The 19836-nt window shown below is 35.0% G+C and overlaps 1 protein-coding gene across 1 annotated transcript in view; it reads right to left on the bottom strand.

Moving 5' to 3' along the window:
* Nucleotides 1-19836, bottom strand: part of LOC126811183 (macoilin-1) — a 268436-nt gene that overhangs the window by 138152 nt on the left and 110448 nt on the right. Inside the window, exon 5 of the mRNA XM_050536744.2 lies at nt 17328-17394. Within this exon, the coding sequence (XP_050392701.1) occupies nt 17328-17394 (67 nt within the window). The remainder of the gene's footprint in view (nt 1-17327; nt 17395-19836) is intronic.

The raw sequence follows: 19836 nt of genomic DNA, 5'->3' as shown, positions 1-19836 counted from the left end.
GTATGGCTATACAATAATATAAGTATTGCGTATTTGCGTTAATAATAAATGTCCCAAAAATGACTTTGAAAAGTTTGCGTTTAGTTTTCTGTAAGATGACCTTGACCTACGACTTTGACCCAATTATCTTTTCTGAAGGACGTCGTCTCTGCTTTCACCTCGAACATTAACTCTGATAATACATTAAGAAATAAGGCCACGGCAAGCATAAACGCAAAGGCCCCGATATGGATGGGAAGTTTGGACTCAAGGTCACGGCAATAGTCACACCTAAAGGCCAATCCACTGATCAACACCAAATATTATTTTATAGAAAATGGTGGCTTCGCGCAAAAATTAAAGTATACGAAAATTATATTAATTTTTATGAACTGCAGTGTTAGGCAACTAGTGCAGTGTGTCAGTTTCCGTCTTAGTGTCTTGTTATTCGAGTCTAAATAGTAAACAAAGCAAATGGCGTCAAACGGATGAAGTTCTCTCTCGTTAGAAATTAAAAGGTCGGTAAAATAAAAAGTTATTGATCGATTCAGCTGAAATTAGGTCATTGCTAGCCCCCCTTAACATCCTCTGAAAATTTCAAGTGCCTACGACCACAGGAACTGGTAGAGGTACGAAAGTGCAATAGCGCCTCTAAAGTTTGGGAAAACTTTGGGTTTTTAAAAGGTGACACAACGAAAGTTGTTTGTAGAATATATGCAAAACTATTCTAAAATATTGTGGTAATACAACCAATCTCGGCACTCACTTGACAAGACACCATAGTGGCGACTGTCTAAGTTCGTCTGCTAAGATTAAGAAGACGACCAGTTAACCCTGCGGTGAAGTTCAAGCTTCATTAAAAACACAATTACATATTTAATGTTTTATTGATAAATCTATGACCTAGTTATGAATCGCGATACGTATCGTATCGTGGCACATGAATCGCAATACGTATCGTATCGTGACTGCAGTCGCGATACCCAGCACTACTTTAGGCCTTACAGGAATCCTATGTACAAAAATAGAAATTATTATCATGAAAATAGTGATAGATTATGTTACTTTGATTAATTGAAAAATAAGGATTTTGATTTTATTAATGCTTAAAACCAGTGATGGGATTTTGCCCGTATATTCCGGACTTGTCCGAATCTTTTTTCCAAACGCCCAAAATTGTCCGACCGGGAATATGCCCAATCGGACATCAAGACATGGTGAATAATATTCAAAATTCCGAAATTAATATAGTTTACTGAGTGTATAACTACCACTCAACCCGATTATCGTCGATAATACGCTGGGTTTATTAGGTAATTAAGTGATCAACATATTTATCGTGTTATACCGTCTATAGTATAAATAAACCTACCTTGATTTAACTACTTAATCTGCCTTGATTGACTGACTTAATCCTTTGTCAGACAATTCATCAATCTAAGCCTAAACAGAAGTCATTGCTTTCCTTTTGTCGGACTATTCATCAATTCAATAAGAATGATTATAATTTTAATCCACCTGTTTACCTCGTGGTTTCTCATTTCTCATCTTAATCGCATTGATGTGAGCCGACATCATCTATAATAAACTAATCATAGATGTCACAAATCGTAAGAGTAAATAACACCCTAAATCAATGGACAGTCATTTTGTCTACAATATCTTTTACGTCTTTTAAGAATCCATATAGAAATTCTCATCCACAGTGGCACTTTCCCTTGATCTCGAGCGCGGCACGAATATTGCTTAACATATTATTAGGCAGTGCTTACTATGAAGCCGTGTGATATGAGTCACGTAGGCTATTAGTCTCTATTATCCAGAAAAATATTCTACGAATATGTTGAAGACTAGGAGTTTCTGGGTGACCGAGACTAGTACGCACCCAGCAAAATAACAAAAAGGTGAGGGGCTACCAATAGCTATATGGGCAGAAATTCTAACGTATTTGTAGGCGGGAATTAAGAAGCATGTCAATCATTCTGCTGTGTTGCCTATGATGCCTGTCACTCTGTCGTGACTGTGAAAGAGTGTTATTCGCTGAAGTTAGCTATGCCTGTTTACAAGTGATTTAACTATTTCGGAAGTTCTGCATTCATTTGCTGCCGTATAAACGAAGACACGTAATTCTAAAGGAATATTATGGTTGTGAATTTGATGCCGAAGCAGGATCGGCAAGCTTTCTTTCAACATATTACGAAAATGCTTTATTTTGTAGGACATTTACTGACATAAATTTGAATGCCGTACGGGAATTAAGTGTGAAAAATAGCGAGGTCACAATTTTTATTACGTACGGGATTTGAATATTTTGTTGACATGTGGTTTTTAATTGTGGTATGAATTGAATACTGTACGGGAATTAAATATGAAAAATAGCGAGGTTCACCTATTTTTATTACGTACGGGATTTGAATATTTGACATGTGACTTTTGTGGTACGAATTCGTCTGCTTAAATAACGATATGAGTTATGCCCCTTTATTTTCGGTAAAATGTCAGACAAGAAAAATTTTGAAATCCCATCACTGCTTCAATAATTATATGTTTATGTCAACACTTTCTAAGTAACTAATTTGTATAAATAGACAAATGTATGTAAGATGATTAATAGTTGGAGAGACCAGCTTGGGGAACATATATACTAGTTGGAGGTCCGATACATAGGAAATTATAAGTTGTTAAATTGTTGCTGTTAATTATTTGCCCCCGAAATAAAGTGTTGAAGATCCATTCCCAGAATCTGTATTCATTTCTGATACTTAGAGAACACACGTCAACAAGCTACATTCCCTGAAAGTCGAACAGTGTTATTCGTCGCCTAACTACCCAAAACTTTTGCAAAATTACCAGGGAGCTCTTCTGCTTGTAAAATTGTCAACAGCCGAGTGTTGTGAGGTATTTTTAATTTCCATTCAGCTGCTATGTCAGTTCCTTCACCCACCATCACACAGTATTTGTGGTGCGCATGCATATTACAAGTGTCGCCATATTTGGAATTCTGTAGCCTAGATGTGTAAGTACGACATATAACATATTGAAAACGATGAAGATACGCCTAAAAACAGGAGAATTTTGTTGGTCTTTAATTTATACTTCAAATTGAAATAATTGTCTCAAAACTGAAGGAGATTGTTATCGACGGTTCAACAGATTGCCACTGGCTACGATGTTTAATAATTGATAATATCACATCACTTGTCACTTATTAATACATTGACTGCCAAGGCCACATGGTTCTGCAAAGATTTTATTTGCGGATAACACCAAGAAAGCAAACATTTTTGTGCACTTTTGCTAGCGATCCAAAGACCTGTTTGTGTTTAAACAATATCATGCTCATGCTGAAATAATCCTTTGTAATAAAGGTGAATATAGTAGTATTCCATGTTGTTTTCTTCCAATAATCATTGCAACTTAGCAACATATTAGGCTTTGGTACATGTATATGTACGATAGCCCTACAAGTAATAGGATACGGTCAAAGCCCCTCCGGTCAGAACCCCCCTAGGTCAAAACCATTTTAAGTCAGAACCCCCTCTGGTCAAAATCCCCCATTTTTATATTATATAATATTAAAATCATTTCAAAATTATGTTTTTGTGGTTTGTGAAGTGAAGTACACAACAAAATCGATTATTTTTATATTTTATTTAAAATTATATGGGTGAAATTATTTCCATCGGATGGTGTGTCCAATACCTTTTATGGTTTGCACACAAGTTGTAAAGTCTTTCTTGTAGATCTTCTGTTGTTTTTTTATTGGTTGTCCGCATGAGTATTGCAGGAGTACAGTCTTGACATTGCTGTGATCCAGACGGAGATGTTTGAGAGCCCGCCAGATTGTGGGGTTTGATATTCCCAGCAGGGAACTGAATGCCCTGTTCCAAGACTTGCATGGATTGTTAGTGCGAGACCCACCACCAAGTGTTATCAGATGAACGTTCCAAAGTTCTGTTGGGAATAGGGGTGGTATAGGAGATTTTAAATTGTAGTGCCATGACTTCAGTTGAGATTGATCAGATAATTGCATTTCACTTGAATGATTACAACAACTGAGGCTATGTTATTCCTAGTAAAAAGCAGATTATGTTATGTTAATTGTGTGGTCAATTGTCTTAGTTGGTATCATATTTTTTTTTTTTTTAAATAATAATATTTTATTTTTCAAATATTTATTTTTAAATAATAATAAATAAAGGATATAAATTAATAAAAAAACAAGCTAACAGTGAGGCTGATGTCCCCCCCGCTGAAATCCTAAAATAAATAGATGACACATATTAATTAATCACACATTTATTTTTTTAAAAAGTATCGAGCAATCAAACTACACACTAAGTTTCATCACTCTCTATCAGATAGAATCAAGATTATCTTGTCTCAAAGCATCGACCAATGAAATTGATTAGCTCTGCTTAGCTTTAGCTTGAAATGTTAATCATTGAAATCAGACAAGGCATTCACCTAATGAACATTTACATCAGGTTTAAATTTTTTACCTCAATTGAAAGCAGTGTTTTTATGTTCCAAAGTCTTGACCAATCAAATTGCTTATCGCTCCTTAGCCCAGGCAGAAAATTCGCACAATCGAACTTAGTCAAGGTAATGATATAATGAATCTATATTCAGAGTTTCATCGCTCTCACTTCATTATAAGGCATGTTTTATTATAAAGTGTACCAGTGGGTATCTAACAAATGTCATGGTTTTATTAAAAAAGAGAAAAAGAGTTTTTAAATATTTTTCTTATCTTCAAAATCAGCATATATTGAACATATAAAATACTTAATACCAGGTTCAGGCCTCGAAATGTTTTAAAAAAAAGCTTGCGACTGGTAGCTTTTCTTCATACCTGTCGCTTCAGTAAATAACCTGTCACTCTCAATTATCAAACTCAAAGACTAATCACATCACACATATCCATACATGTAGGTACACACGCACGTGGTTAGGTCTTTGACGTACATTGCTCTATATAATTATCGTAATATGAAACCTTTTTATTTCTTCGACATCGGATTGCCTAAAAGTTCTTGAAAGTCGGCGAATCTGCTTTGGCTCAGCGACTCGAAGATGCGTACAATTCTATCATCCGTATCCACATGAATTCCGCAAAGTATCATGGTACCACACTTCCGTACTAAATCGAATACTTCACCGTTGAGTTGTAGAATTCAGATTTTAAAATATCCGTAATAAATTGAATATCAAAACACAAATCACACCTGTGCATGGCACCGTATTTACATGTACCGCGTGCGAAGGACAGATAACGCCACCTGAGATTCCCTTCTCACATATCCGGACTATATTTACGCTGCAAATTATATTTATATATGAAATATTTTTCCGACCTGATTTTTTGATTTTGTCAAATTGTCTTATAAATTATTCATAGCCTTTATTTATGGAAATTGTTTAAAACTTTTTAAATGATTAAATACACCAAGCAACGAGCCGTGTGCATTTCCATTCCAACCACTACTCTATTTACTGTGGTGTCGTTACGGTAGAATTATTTCAGGTGACTTGGGGGTTCGTTTTAATTTATATAGATATAATACTCCATAATGCTATAAACTAATGTCAAGCAGATGGTGTGAAATTCATTGATATAAAATTGTCTACTTCCAAACTGTTTGAGTTACTGTAGCTTATGACTGAGCGAAATGTAAACAGTGCAAATGGCGGCTTTTCGCGGTATTTCCGTGCTTAATTCTTGCATTTAGAAACAAATAATTAAATGTACGTGACGTGGACGTGAGTATTGTGGTCAATTTACTGAACATCAAGTAAAATTTAGTCCACCTGTCACAAGCGACAGGTAGTTTTATTTGCTACCTGTCAGACGAAAAAATCACCTGTCGGCAACAAGTAGACAGACGAACATTTCGAGCCATGAGGTTTATTGATGTATTTTTTTTATTAAAATAAGTTACAAATATTTTAATGAATTACATCATTTAATTTAAGACAGACATTTTTCCCATCATTTTTTTTATCAAGATTTTAGAATACATTGAAATAACATTTGTTTTAAAATTTTTAATTTATTTTTGTATAATTATAATGGCAAGTGTGTCTTCTGTAAAACAGACTTAAAAATATACTGATGAGAAAAATAACAAGTTCCGAAAATTGAATTGTTCAAACCCCAGTGAAAATTTGACTAGTCTGTCCATCCACTACATCATTGAAGTGGTTGGAGGTCGGGTGTTCGATCCCTGCATTGGCCGAGAAAGTTCATCCAGATTTTCCGGCGTGGTTCTCCCTTGTCAGTGATTCAGGACGGTGGGACTGACAAGGACAGCTGTCTAGTCGTTCGGATGGGACGAAAAACCGAGGTCCCGTGTACACATTGGCGTGCACGTAAAAGATCCCTTGACAGTTGGAATTCGATATAAGAGTAGGCCGTAGTGCCGCTGTCCGGGCAAAATTTCCCTCATAGCACACTGTATGGCGTATGCCCATCATTTCATTGAAGTGGTCTTACATTTGTTTTGTAAACTTCGTATTTTTACGTCACATGGAAATAAATTTGTCCATTTGTGAAATGGCTGTTTATGTTTTAGTACATTGCATTTAAAAAAAGCAGGAAAATGGTTTGGAAAATCAAATTTCCATGCTTATATATTGCTAACGTTTCGTCCAATTGATGTCTGTCCAGTTTTAGCGAAACGTTAGCATTATTTTAATATTTCTTTCCGGCTTCATATTATGTGATAGAATTTGAATAACCGTTGCAAACGAAGCGTGAATGTAGTCTCGATCTTCCACACAGGATACGGATAATTTGACACGGGTAGTCGATTGATTGTGCCATTTTTACAGTTGTCTGTCCGATAATGTTAACGTTAGCACTCTTGATACGTTAGCACCACTAATTCGCCTTTCACGGCGTTATTTACTCAAAATGTATCACTTTCTTTACGGCCTTTAGAAAAGAAAACCGGCTTTCCGATTCCCGATGCATAAACATGGCAATCGGCATTCTCGCCTTATTCACTCGATCAAAATGACTTTGACCCAAGCAAAAAAGTGTTAAAGTGTCAATTGTCAGACCGATTAAATAAACCGTCTGTCCTTACGTAACGTTAGCACGTGCTTTTAAAATACTTTTTGTCCGATTTTAAATTTAAAACTCGCCCAAAGGTAGAAATACTATACAATTTATTAATACCTTTCATTGCGGACTATTTTTATTTTTAGATAAAAACAATAATTCAAGTCATACAGTTATTTATATAAAATGTCCACGTCTGTCCTTATGTATTGTTAGCAACAGTTGCATGCCCGATAAATGTTTAAATTTTAGGTTATTAAAATATATGATTATATTTTATTATATTAATCTTAAGAATGAGTTCGCGAGAGAATCATGCAAAATTTAAAAAAAAACGGCACAAGTGGTGTCGGGTGATTTTGACCAAACTTTGCAGATTTGGTCATTGGGTACCCCCGTATACCCCACATGAAATATGAGGGTCACCAACCTTGTAGTTACGGAGAACCAGCTATGGCCATTTTAGGGTTAAAAAACGTCATTTTTAAAAAAAAACAACCCTAAATTCAAATATTTCCCATAAATTGTCTATTGATTTTTTATTAATTATTTTTTATGAATTATCATGTCTACTACTTCAATATATATGACTATTAAATTTTTCCGAAACCATTTGAGGCTATGAGGAATTTATTTTGAGACGTAGTTTTTGCTATATGCTTAAACATATAAATTTCATGATGCTGTATCTCACCCACTGCGGGATTGAGGCCAATTCTATTAATAATGGAAGTTGAGGACTACTAATACTAATATTTGGTTTTGACAAAATGACTGGCACGGATTTCCTTCATATTAAATTTGATGGTCGAACTTGAAGAAAATGACTTCATTTTTCCAATAAAATCATTCATTGCCTGGATTATTAGGCCTGATAATGCCCCATGCAACAGCCTTCCAGCAACCCTCTGTAGGGCCGGTACAGAAGGTTCGGGAGTTCCACAAGGATCAGTCCTTGGACCTGTCCTTTCTGTAATGTGTACTAAGAATTTGGACAACTAATCGATAATCATGGTTTCTAGGGCGACATTCTTATGCAGATGATACACAGGTGATCGCAAGTTATTCCCGTTCAAAAACTGTTTCATTCCCTAATTATTCTGACATCAAATTGTGTACACATGACATTAAAGATAGGATGAAAAGAAATATGTTGAAATTAAATTTAATTGAATTAAGTAAATCAGAATCCCGTGGTCAAAATACACATCTGAAAAATATAAGTTCAAATGATGTGGTTGTCTGTCCTTACGTAACGTTAGCACGTGCTTTTAAAATACTTTTTGTCCGATTTTAAATTTAAAACTCGCCCAAAGGTAGAAATACTATACAATTTATTAATACCTTTCATTGCGGACTATTTTTATTTTTAGATAAAAACAATAATTCAAGTCATACAGTTATTTATATAAAATGTCCACGTCTGTCCTTATGTATTGTTAGCAACAGTTGCATGCCCGATAAATGTTTAAATTTTAGGTTATTAAAATATATGATTATATTTTATTATATTAATCTTAAGAATGAGTTCGCGAGAGAATCATGCAAAATTTAAAAAAAAACGGCACAAGTGGTGTCGGGTGATTTTGACCAAACTTTGCAGATTTGGTCATTGGGTACCCCGTATACCCCACATGAAATATGAGGGTCACCAACCTTGTAGTTACGGAGAACCAGCTATGGCCATTTTAGGGTTAAAAAACGTCATTTTTAAAAAAAAACAACCCTAAATTCAAATATTTCCCATAAATTGTCTATTGATTTTTTATTAATTATTTTTTATGAATTATCATGTCTACTACTTCAATATATATGACTATTAAATTTTTCCGAAACCATTTGAGGCTATGAGGAATTTATTTTGAGACGTAGTTTTTGCTATATGCTTAAACATATAAATTTCATGATGCTGTATCTCACCCACTGCGGGATTGAGGCCAATTCTATTAATAATGGAAGTTGAGGACTACTAATACTAATATTTGGTTTTGACAAAATGACTGGCACGGATTTCCTTCATATTAAATTTGATGGTCGAACTTGAAGAAAATGACTTCATTTTTCCAATAAAATCATTCATTGCCTGGATTATTAGGCCTGATAATGCCCCATGCAACAGCCTTCCAGCAACCCTCTGTAGGGCCGGTACAGAAGGTTCGGGAGTTCCACAAGGATCAGTCCTTGGACCTGTCCTTTCTGTAATGTGTACTAAGAATTTGGACAACTAATCGATAATCATGGTTTCTAGGGCGACATTCTTATGCAGATGATACACAGGTGATCGCAAGTTATTCCCGTTCAAAAACTGTTTCATTCCCTAATTATTCTGACATCAAATTGTGTACACATGACATTAAAGATAGGATGAAAAGAAATATGTTGAAATTAAATTTAATTGAATTAAGTAAATCAGAATCCCGTGGTCAAAATACACATCTGAAAAATATAAGTTCAAATGATGTGGTTGTACGAGATGCAATATTTGTACCATGAGACACAGTGAAGAGGTTAGGTTTCCTCTTGGGGTAATTTGAGCATGGACAGTCACATTAGAGCAATTTGTCGAGGAACTTTGGCCATATAAACACTTTATTAGCCAGGAAGCAGCTGCTACACTTATATGTTCTTTGGTATTCCCAAGAATTGACTACTGTAACAGCTTGTTAGTAGAAACATCTAGTGCCAATATTTTAAACCAGCGGCTGCCAGGCAGGATACGCTCACATTTTCGAGAGATGGACAGAGAAAAGCTAAAAAGAAAGTGATTTTTCGTACAATCAGGGGCCATAATTCAGGAAGTTACGGTCCGATATGTGCATATATCGAAAGGAACTGAGATCTTTGGGTTATAAACTAACATTTCAAGTTTCAACAAAATCGGATAAATATTGTGACCTGTATAGGGTCCACAACCTTGATATACCATATTTTTACGCTATTTGAGAACGAATGGCGGCCATTTTGTCTGTCAGTTTTGGGCCGATTTTCACGAAATTCGAACTCAGTCGTCTTTAGGGTCTAATGGTGATATAATAAATAAATACGTTTTTTTAAATCGGATAAAAATTATGACCTCTATGGGCTCCACAAGCTAAAAATGCGATTTTTCGTACAATCAGGGGCCATAATTCAGGAACTTACGGTCCGATATTTGCGAATATTGAAAGGAACACCAAACTTTGGGTTATAAACTTACATTTAAAGTTTCAACAAAATCGGAAAAAAATTGTGACCTCTATAGGGTCCACAACCTTGATATACCATATTTTTACACTAATTGAGAACGAACGGCGGCCATTTTGTCTGTCAGTTTTGGGCCGATTTTCACGAAATTCGAACTCAGCCATCCTTAGGTTTTAACGGTGATATAATAATACGGTTTTTTAAATCGGATAAAAATTATGACCTCTATGGGCTCCACAAGCTAAAATCGCGATTTTTTGTACAATCAGGGGCCATAATTCAGGAAGTTACGTTCCGATATGCGCGAATATCGAAAGGAACGGAGATCTTTGGGTTACAAACTTACATTTCAAGTTTCAACAAAATAAGATAACAAGCGGTTGCCATGCAAGATACGCCCACATTTTGCAAGAGATGGACAGAGAACAAGTTCAAAAAAAGAAGTGATTTTTTCGTACAATCAAGGGCCATAATTCAGGAAGTTATGATCCAATATGTACGAATATCGAAAGGAACCAAGATCTTTGGGTTATAAATATGTATTTCAAGTTTCATCAAAATTGGATAAAAATTGTGACCTCTTTAGGGTCCACAACCTTGATATACCATATTGTTACGCTATTTGAGAACGAACGGCGGCCATTTTGTCTGTCAGTTTTGGGCCGATTTTCACGAAATTTGAACTCAGTCGTCTTTAGGGTCTAATGGTGATATAATAAATAAATACGTTTTTTTAAATCGGATAAAAATTATGACCTCTATCGGCTCCACAAGCTAAAATCGTGATTTTTCGTACAATCAGGGGCCATAATTCAGGAAGTTACGTTCCGATATGCGCAAATATTGAAAGGAACCGAGATCTTTGGGTTATAAACATACATTTCAAGTTTAAACTAAATCGGATAAAAATTGTGACCTCTACAGTGTTCACAAGCTAAAAACGTGATTTTTCGTACAATCAGGGGCCATAATCCATGAAGTTACAGTCCGATACATGCCAATATTGAAAGGAACCGAGATCTTAGGGTGATAAACCTATATTTCAAGTTTCATTGAAATCGGATAAAAATTGTGACCTGTAGACTGTTCACAAACAATTGTGGATGGACGGACAAGGGCGACGATAATATACGTCCACATGAAAATGTGGGCGTATAAAAATCAACTTGTAGAAAATACCGCAGCTCGAATTCTTACCAGATCATCAAAACACTCTCATATTACTCCTGTTCTGAAATCAATCTATTGGCTGCCAATCATCTTCAAAAGTCTGTCTTTGACGTATCAGTGTGTGAATGAGTTAGCTCAAATATACTCGAGTAACCTCCGGCCGAACACACATTCATCAGTTTTGTTGCTCAAAGTGAAAATTAATATCATTTGGATACGGATCGTGCTCAGTGAATGCGTCTAAACTGCGTAACAATCTTCCAGAGATCATTAAATCATCTCAAACCCTTTCTTGTTTTACATCAAGACTTATCAAGATTAATAAAATTAATTTAATTGTATGTACAGTGGACATGCTTCTGAACATGGAGTACGTGCGCTATATAAATGTACATATTAATATTATTATTATTATTATTCGTCAGGCTGAAGTTAGATTTGCACTTCAGCATCCAAGATGGCAGATGAAATCAACTGTTCATTTTTCCATCCTTTGCACAAATAAAATGCGATTTAGTAGCCAGTTATCTGAAAGAAACTACAATAGCATATTCCTGAAGCAATAGCCAGAGGAATGCCGCTCTGGCCATGGCTGGATTGACCTCTGATACTTACATTTTTGAGGGAGTGTGTCTATTCTTCCCGTTTAATCAAATCGCTCCTAAGTAAAGTCTTTCGTTTTATCTGGGGTTTTCCCTAAAACTTTGGACAGTGATTTAAGGTATTAAAAACAGTGAAAGTATTGTTCGTCTCCAAACAGTATTGTTTACATTGTAGCCATGTTGATAGCCTCGTGTGTCACGCAATTAGTTTTTCTGCAATATTCTGCTATGCACTGGTTAATTGGGCGTAATAAATTTCGTTATGTTAACGTTATGTTAACATATTTGAAACTCTGTTTAAACCAGAATGATATTGTTACGCAGTTAAGTATTTGTTGTTAATTAGACTATTGACCAATCATAATTTGGAACAGAAATTTGCTTTCACTACGGCAGTGTTGAGTGGGATTGGGTCTAATCAAACAAAACACTGTGGGGAGTATGCTAAAATAGTGACCTTACGCTCATAGACAATTTGTTTTTTGTCTTTTTGAAATATTGCTTGATTCGTTTGTCAAGTATAGACAGATGTATATAACTAGTACACTATTTAGTTTTTACGATTTGCTGTTCAAAGATTCATCATCCTTCTACTAGACCATGAGGTTATAATGCCGAATTAATAAAGTGTTGAAAAATAGTCCAGAGAGATTAATTGTATTTACCAAGAACAGCTCTTTTGGCATTTACAGTAAATTAAGCTTTTCAAACTTCATGGTTTGAAAATTTTAATGGTGTAATTGTGAGCTCAGTTTTCGTGATTAGATACTTATTGGATAGATAGATAGATCGATAGATAGATAGTAATAAGTAATTGTAGTTTTAATAATGGAACATTTTTTAAACTTGAATTTTTTGATGAAAGTATATAATCTGCGTTTATATTTATTTATTTCTATTTTTATTATGGCTTGCCGTTAACGGAACTGGAAACCACATTAATTTGGTTTCAAGTGCCATGTTACACTTTTCAGTGTGTAAATAAAGCGGTTTATGTTTCGTCATTTTTGTTGAAAATGGAAATTATTTACTACTAAACGGGTCGAGTGCCACCCATTTTTTTTCTTGATCTTAATACTATAGATCATTGCCTCTTCAGTCAGCATTCCAAAAATATACTTAAACCCGCAGTGGGTGAGATATAGATAGAATAAAATGACATACCGAAATTGAGCTATTTTGGTACCTTGAAGCAATAAGTGCCTGTACCGAAAATCGCTCCATGGAAATCCATCAAACTTTCAAAATGTATACTCACTAACCATATCTGCTACGCTATAAAGTTTCATTAATCTACTCGCCGTAGTTTAGTTGTACGAAATAATTGAAAGGTGGCCTGAAAATGGTGATTTTTTGGCTTTTTTCAGTATTAAAATTTCAAATTTTTTTCTACGCTCTAAAAATAGTTCGATTGATCTAAAATTGTGGCAGTGGGGTTTGGAGGGGTTACCCATCATACATAAAAAAAATGGTGAAAATCGGTCATCCACCATGTACCGGTCCCGGCATGGTTGTCTCGCAAACGCATTCTTAAATTCTAAATATTATGCTTTATTTAGCATGTAAAAAATCTCAGTAACTACTTACATCAACACTATAAATAGAAATTTTCTTCAAACTTTAGTGCTAAACTGCCAGAATGTCTGTCCACTAGTAACATTAGCAATACAATTAATTTTTAATACAATTAATTAATTAATACAATACAATTAATTTTGTAAATCATATCGCATGAAACTTCAGATTTAGATAATGTATTATTGCATTAAACTTTTGAAGAAAATTATTAATATATATAAGCAACAGTTAATATCTGAAAGGAAAATAAATGTGCCATGCGTCTGTCCAATTCAAAAGAGACATTTTATATTTACTAAAATGGTCATCTTTACTATCTTATGACCCAAAAATAATAGCATCTTCATTCATTTAACATAATTCAATGTATATTCTACCTATAGAGATTGCTATTTATATGAATTTTAATGTGCATTGTTTGCATTTGATATAATTTCAATATGTTAGGTATAATGTTCAATAAAAAAAATATTTTGCGAAAAATTATCTTTTCAAAAATATATTTTGGAAAAATATGTATCAATCTTCCCTGAGACAAGGATTTTGTAAAAGTAATTGGAATTTCATAATTCAGATGGGATTGGGAACCTATGGTACACTTTAAAAAAAAAACATGCCATAAGCAAAGCTATCGTGCCCCTAAAGCATCAACCAATCAGATTGCTTATCTCTGCTTACCGTAAGCAGACAATGTTCATAATTGAACTCCATCAAGGGATTCACCTAATGAATGCCTACACCAAGTTTGAACATTCTATCTCAATTAGAAGGAGAGTTATTGTGTTCCAAAGTCTCGACCAATGAAATTGCTTATCGCTCTGCTTACCTTCAGCAGAAAATGTTCATTATCGAACTTAGTCAAGGTATTGATGTAATAAATCTATACACCATGTGTCCTCACTCTCACTTAATTAGAACTAAAGTTATCGTGTCCCAAAGCATCAACCAATCAAATTGCTTATCTCTGCTTACCCTAAGCAGAAAATGCTCATCTTCGAACTCCATCAAGGCATTGACCTAATAAACACCTACACCAATTAGAAGGGGAGTTATTGGGTTCCAATCAAATTGCTTATTGCTCTGCTTACCCTGAGCAGAAAATGCTCATTATCAAACTTAGTCAAGTTATTGATGTAATGAAACTATACACCAAGTTTCATCACTCTCACTTAATTAGAACTAAAGTTATCGTGTCCCAAAGCATCAACCAATCAAATTGCTTATCTCCGCTTACCCTAAGCGGAAAATGCTCATCTTCGAACTCCATCAAGGTATTGACCTAATAAACACCTACACCAAGTTTGAACATTCTAGCTCAATTTGAAATAGAGTTATTGTGTCCCAAAAAGTGTGACGGACAGACAGTCGAATGAACCCATTTTAATAGACAATAAATAAATACCAGTGGCTGCCAGGCAGGATACGCCCACATTTTGCAAGAGATGGATAGAGAACAAGCTAAAAACAAAAAGGATTTTTTGTACAATCAGGGGCAATAATCCAGAAAATTATGGTCTGAAATGCGCAAATATCAAAAGGGACTGACATCTTTGGGATACAAAGAAATTATTTAAGTTTCATCAGAATCAGACAAAAATTGTGACCTCTAGAGGATCGACAACCTTCGTATTACATACTTTTACTCAATTTGCGTACGAAGAGCTTTCATTTTGTTGGCCAGTTTCATTTCAATTTTCCCAAAATTAAAATTCAACCTTCATTATGGTGGAATGATGAAATATCTAAACGGTTTTTAAAATCAGAAAAAAATTGTGACCTCTAGAGAATCCGCAAGCTAAAAATGCCATTTTTCGGACAATCAGGGGCCATAATCCAGGAAGTTAAGTTCAGGTATCCGCGATTATCAAAAGGATCCATGATCTTGGTGTGTAATGGTGATATATTCACACATTTTTTTTAAATCAGATAACCAGCGGCTGCCAGGCAGAATACGTCCACATTTTCGAGAGATGGATAGAGAACAAGCTAAAAATAAAGTGATTTTTCCTACAATCAAGGGCCATAATTCAGGAAATTACAATTCGATATGCGCAAATATCGAAAGGAACCGAGATCTTTGGGTTATAAACTTACATTTCAAGTTTCAACAAAATCGGATAAAAATTGTGACCTCCATAGGGTCCACAAGCTAAAAACGTGATTTTTCGTACAAACAGGGGCCATAATCCATGAAGTTTCGATCCGATTTTGTTTGTCAATTTTGGGCCAATTTTCAGGAAATTCGAACTCAGTCGTCCTTAGGGTGTATCGGTGATATAATAATACATTTTTTTAATCGGATAAAAATTATGACCTCTATAGGGTCCACAAGCTAAAAACGCGATTTTTTGTACCGAGATCTTTGGGTTATAAACTTACATTTCAAGTTTCAACAAAATCGGATAAAAATTGTGAACAGGGGCCATAATCCATGAAGTTTCGATCCGATACATGCCAATATGGAAAGCAGTCAAGATCTTTTGGAGATAAACCTATATTTCAAGTTTCATCAAAATCGGATAAGAATTGTGACCTGTAGAGTGTCCACAAACAAATTGTGGACGGACGGACAGACATACAGACGGACGGACGGACAGGGGCGACGGCAAAAAAGGCTTCTACGTCGCATGACCTTAAACACTATGTATAAATTTAAAGTCAATCGGATATTAACTTTGGTCTCTAGAGCGTCCACAAGATTTTTCAAAGTGATCAAGGGCCATAACTCTGGCAGCAAATATTGGATATTGCTGAAAATCAATAGGTTTCTTTGTCTCATGACCTTAAACACTGTGTATAAATTTAAAGTCAATCGAATATTAACTTTCGCTTCTAGAGCATCCACAAGATTTTTTGAAGTGATCAAGGGCCATAACTCTGGCAGTAATTATCGGAAATTCTTGAAAATCAATAGATTTCTTCGTCTCATGACCTTAAACATTGTGTATAAATTTAAAGTCAATCGGATATTAACTTTGGCCTTTAGAGCATCCACTAGATTTTTCAAAGTGATCAAGGGCCATAACTCTGGCAGTAATTATCGGAAATCGCTGAAAATCAATGGGCTTCTTCGTCTCATGACCTTAAACACTGTATAAATTTAAAGTCAATCGGATATTAACTTTGGCCTTTAGAGCGTCCACAAGATTTTTTGAAGTGATCAAGGGCCATAACTCTGGCAGTAATTATCGGAAATCGCTGAAAATCAATAGGCTTCATCATCTTATGACCTTAAACACTGTGTATAAATTTAAAGTCAATCGGATATTAACTTTGGCCTTTAGAGCGTCCACAAGATTTTTTGAAGTGATCAAGGGCCATAACTCTGGCAGTAATTATCGGAAATCGTTGAAAATCAATAAGCTTCTTCGTCTCATGACCTCAAACACTGTGTATAAATTTAAGGTCAATTGGATATTAACTTTGGCCTCTAGAGCGTCCACAAGATTTTTCAAAGTGATCAAGGGCCATAACTCTGGCAGTAATTATCGGAAATCGCTGAAAATCAATAGGCTTCTTCGTCTCAAGACATTAAACACTGTGTATAAATTTAAAGGGAATCAGATATTAACTTTAGCCTCTAGAGCGTCCACAAGCAATTGTGGACGCCGGACAGACGGACGGACAGACGGGGGCGACGACAATATACGACCACATTTCAATGTGGGCATATAAAAATGGAAACAAAGATCTATATTTCAATTCGGCTGTAGCATTTGCCATATTGTAGGAGATGCATTAAAACTTACCAATCTCAATCTATATGATATGTAACTTTTAAAACCAAAACCTAATGTAACCACAGGATAACCAATACTACAATATAAAAGATAGGTTGCCAGGCAACTAAACATATGCCCACAGCAGCTAAATCGTCCGGGCAGTCAACAAGAGTTGTCGCATATTTTTACTTTTTTCGGTAAGGAAACATTTATAATACATTAAAATCTGATTAAGAGTAACAACTCATTTAAGTAATTATCAGAAAACCATTAGAATTTGTTTGGTTTTTATAAAGTTCTGCACCATGCTAACGTTTAGTATACGAAACATTTAATATCATGGATTTACAGTAGGGATTTGGTATCGTTTAGAAGAATCCATGATCACTCGGACCACAGACCACTCGGACCAAGACAAGTCGGACCAAACAAAAAGACTACTCGGACCATGAAAAGATAGGTTGCCAGGCAACGAAACATACGCCCACAGCAGCTAAATCGTCCGGGCAATCAATAAGTGTTGTCGCATATTTTTACTTCTTTCGGTAATGAAACATTTATAATACACTCATGAAGTAATTATCAGAAAACCATTAGAATTTGTATGGTTTTTAAATCATGGATTTAGCTGTTCAAGTCATAAAAATTCATTGAAAATCAATATACTTGTTCGTCTCAAGCTCTTAAACTATGTGTATCAATCTGAAGTCAATCGGATGATAACTTTAGCCTCTAGAGCGTCACCAAATTTTTCAAAGTGATCAAGGGCCATAACTGTGACAGTAATTATCGAAAATCACTGAAAATGAATAGACTTCTTTGTCTCATGACCTTAAACACTGTGTATAAATTTAAAGTCAACCGGATATAGACTTTGGCCTCTAGAGCGTCCACTGAAAATCAATAGGCTTCTTCGATTCATGGCCTTAAACACTGTATATAAATTTAAAGTCAATCGGATATTAACTTTAGCCTCTAGAGCGTCCACAAGAAATTGTGGTCGCCGGACCGACGGACGGGGGCGACGACAATATACGACCACATTTCAATGTAGGCGTATAAAAAGACTACTTGGACCAAACAAAAAGGCCACTCGGACCAATAATAAGGTGTTGTTTTAATAAATTAATAATTGTGTTTGTTCCAATAATGAAGTGTTGTTTTAATTGTTGTTTTAAAAAATTGATAATTGTGTAGTGATTAATTCGTATGTATCTGTACTCACCCGTGTTACTAGCTGCACAATCTGTAGCCGTGATAATTCTTATTCACGGCTACAGTTGCATGGAAATAAGTAATTATGTTACAAATACTTAAGAGTGGAATACTGAAATCTTAATTTTCTCTTGCCCAACAGTTATTCTGTATTTTCGAGCAAGACGGAAGACGTCAGTAGTGGGACCATTTCTACCGTGTTACAAGCTAATCAAATTGATGAAGCACCTCAAAGAAACACAATTAAATTGTTGATGTAATAAAGATGACTATTTGCTAGAATGTACTTACTCGTAACCCACATTTAATAACGAAGAATTTGTTAAGTTATGTATATACTCGCCAATAAATTATTCGCGTCTTTGTATTGTGATTTAATAATGAATAACATATTGTCTGTATTTTATTTTTAAAATGAATAAGTCAAGCCTTATAATATGAATTAATTGGTCCTAGCAGTCTTTTTTTTTGGTCCGAGTAGTCTTTTGGGTTGGTTTGGTCCAGTGTCCGAAACAAACATTTTCCAAGCACAGGTCCGTAGGACCTGTGTGGCACGTGATCATGTGGGTCCTTCAGGTGACACACAGGCCCAACCAATAATAATAATATTTATAGTTTCCAAGCGAAGCACAGAATGATCAGAATAATGGAAGTACATATAAAGCCAGTACACCACAGAAGGACTAAGGGTTTAGTAACTTCCATTTCAATTTAATGGAAACAAATCTATTCATGGCTACATAATTTACGGTTTTTCTCATTAAACTAGGTCAACTTCAAACAGTTACACAAAAAAACTTGACGCCTGGCGATAACGTTGAGGAATGGCGTTGGCATAAACTCGCTTATCCCGCCCTAGATTGTTAGCACAATAGCCAAAAATTGTGTCAAATGAGGTCCCGTAGGAAATGGTTTTAAAATTATAAGCTTCCATTACCTTTAATAATAGGTAGGCCTACAGCTACACTGTTCGGAAAATTTTCCATATTCATGTTCCGGCTTGAAATTTGTGTCAGTAATATTCCTGAATAAATTACTGTCTTCGTTTTTTGGATGGATATAAAATGATACAGCACCGTGGTATTTTTCATAACACAATTTGTAGTTTTTGTCTATCTCTTAAATTGCAAATATGTTTTTATTCATTCGTCCATGAGAGACACATGGCACAGTGATCACGTGACAACCATAATTGAAATTGCTTGAAAATAAAATTCCGTACGACTATGCCATATAGTTTTCAATAATAATAACGACAATATGTTCAATATTTAGCCTCTGCCAGCAAGTGTATCAAATAAAAAATCATAACGGTAAACGC

This window comes from Patella vulgata, chromosome 2 (assembly GCF_932274485.2).
Source record: "Patella vulgata chromosome 2, xgPatVulg1.2, whole genome shotgun sequence".
Taxonomy (NCBI): Eukaryota; Metazoa; Mollusca; class Gastropoda; family Patellidae; genus Patella; species Patella vulgata.
Note: the sequence above shows the minus strand (reverse complement) of the source record. Positions and strands in the feature narration are given on the sequence as shown.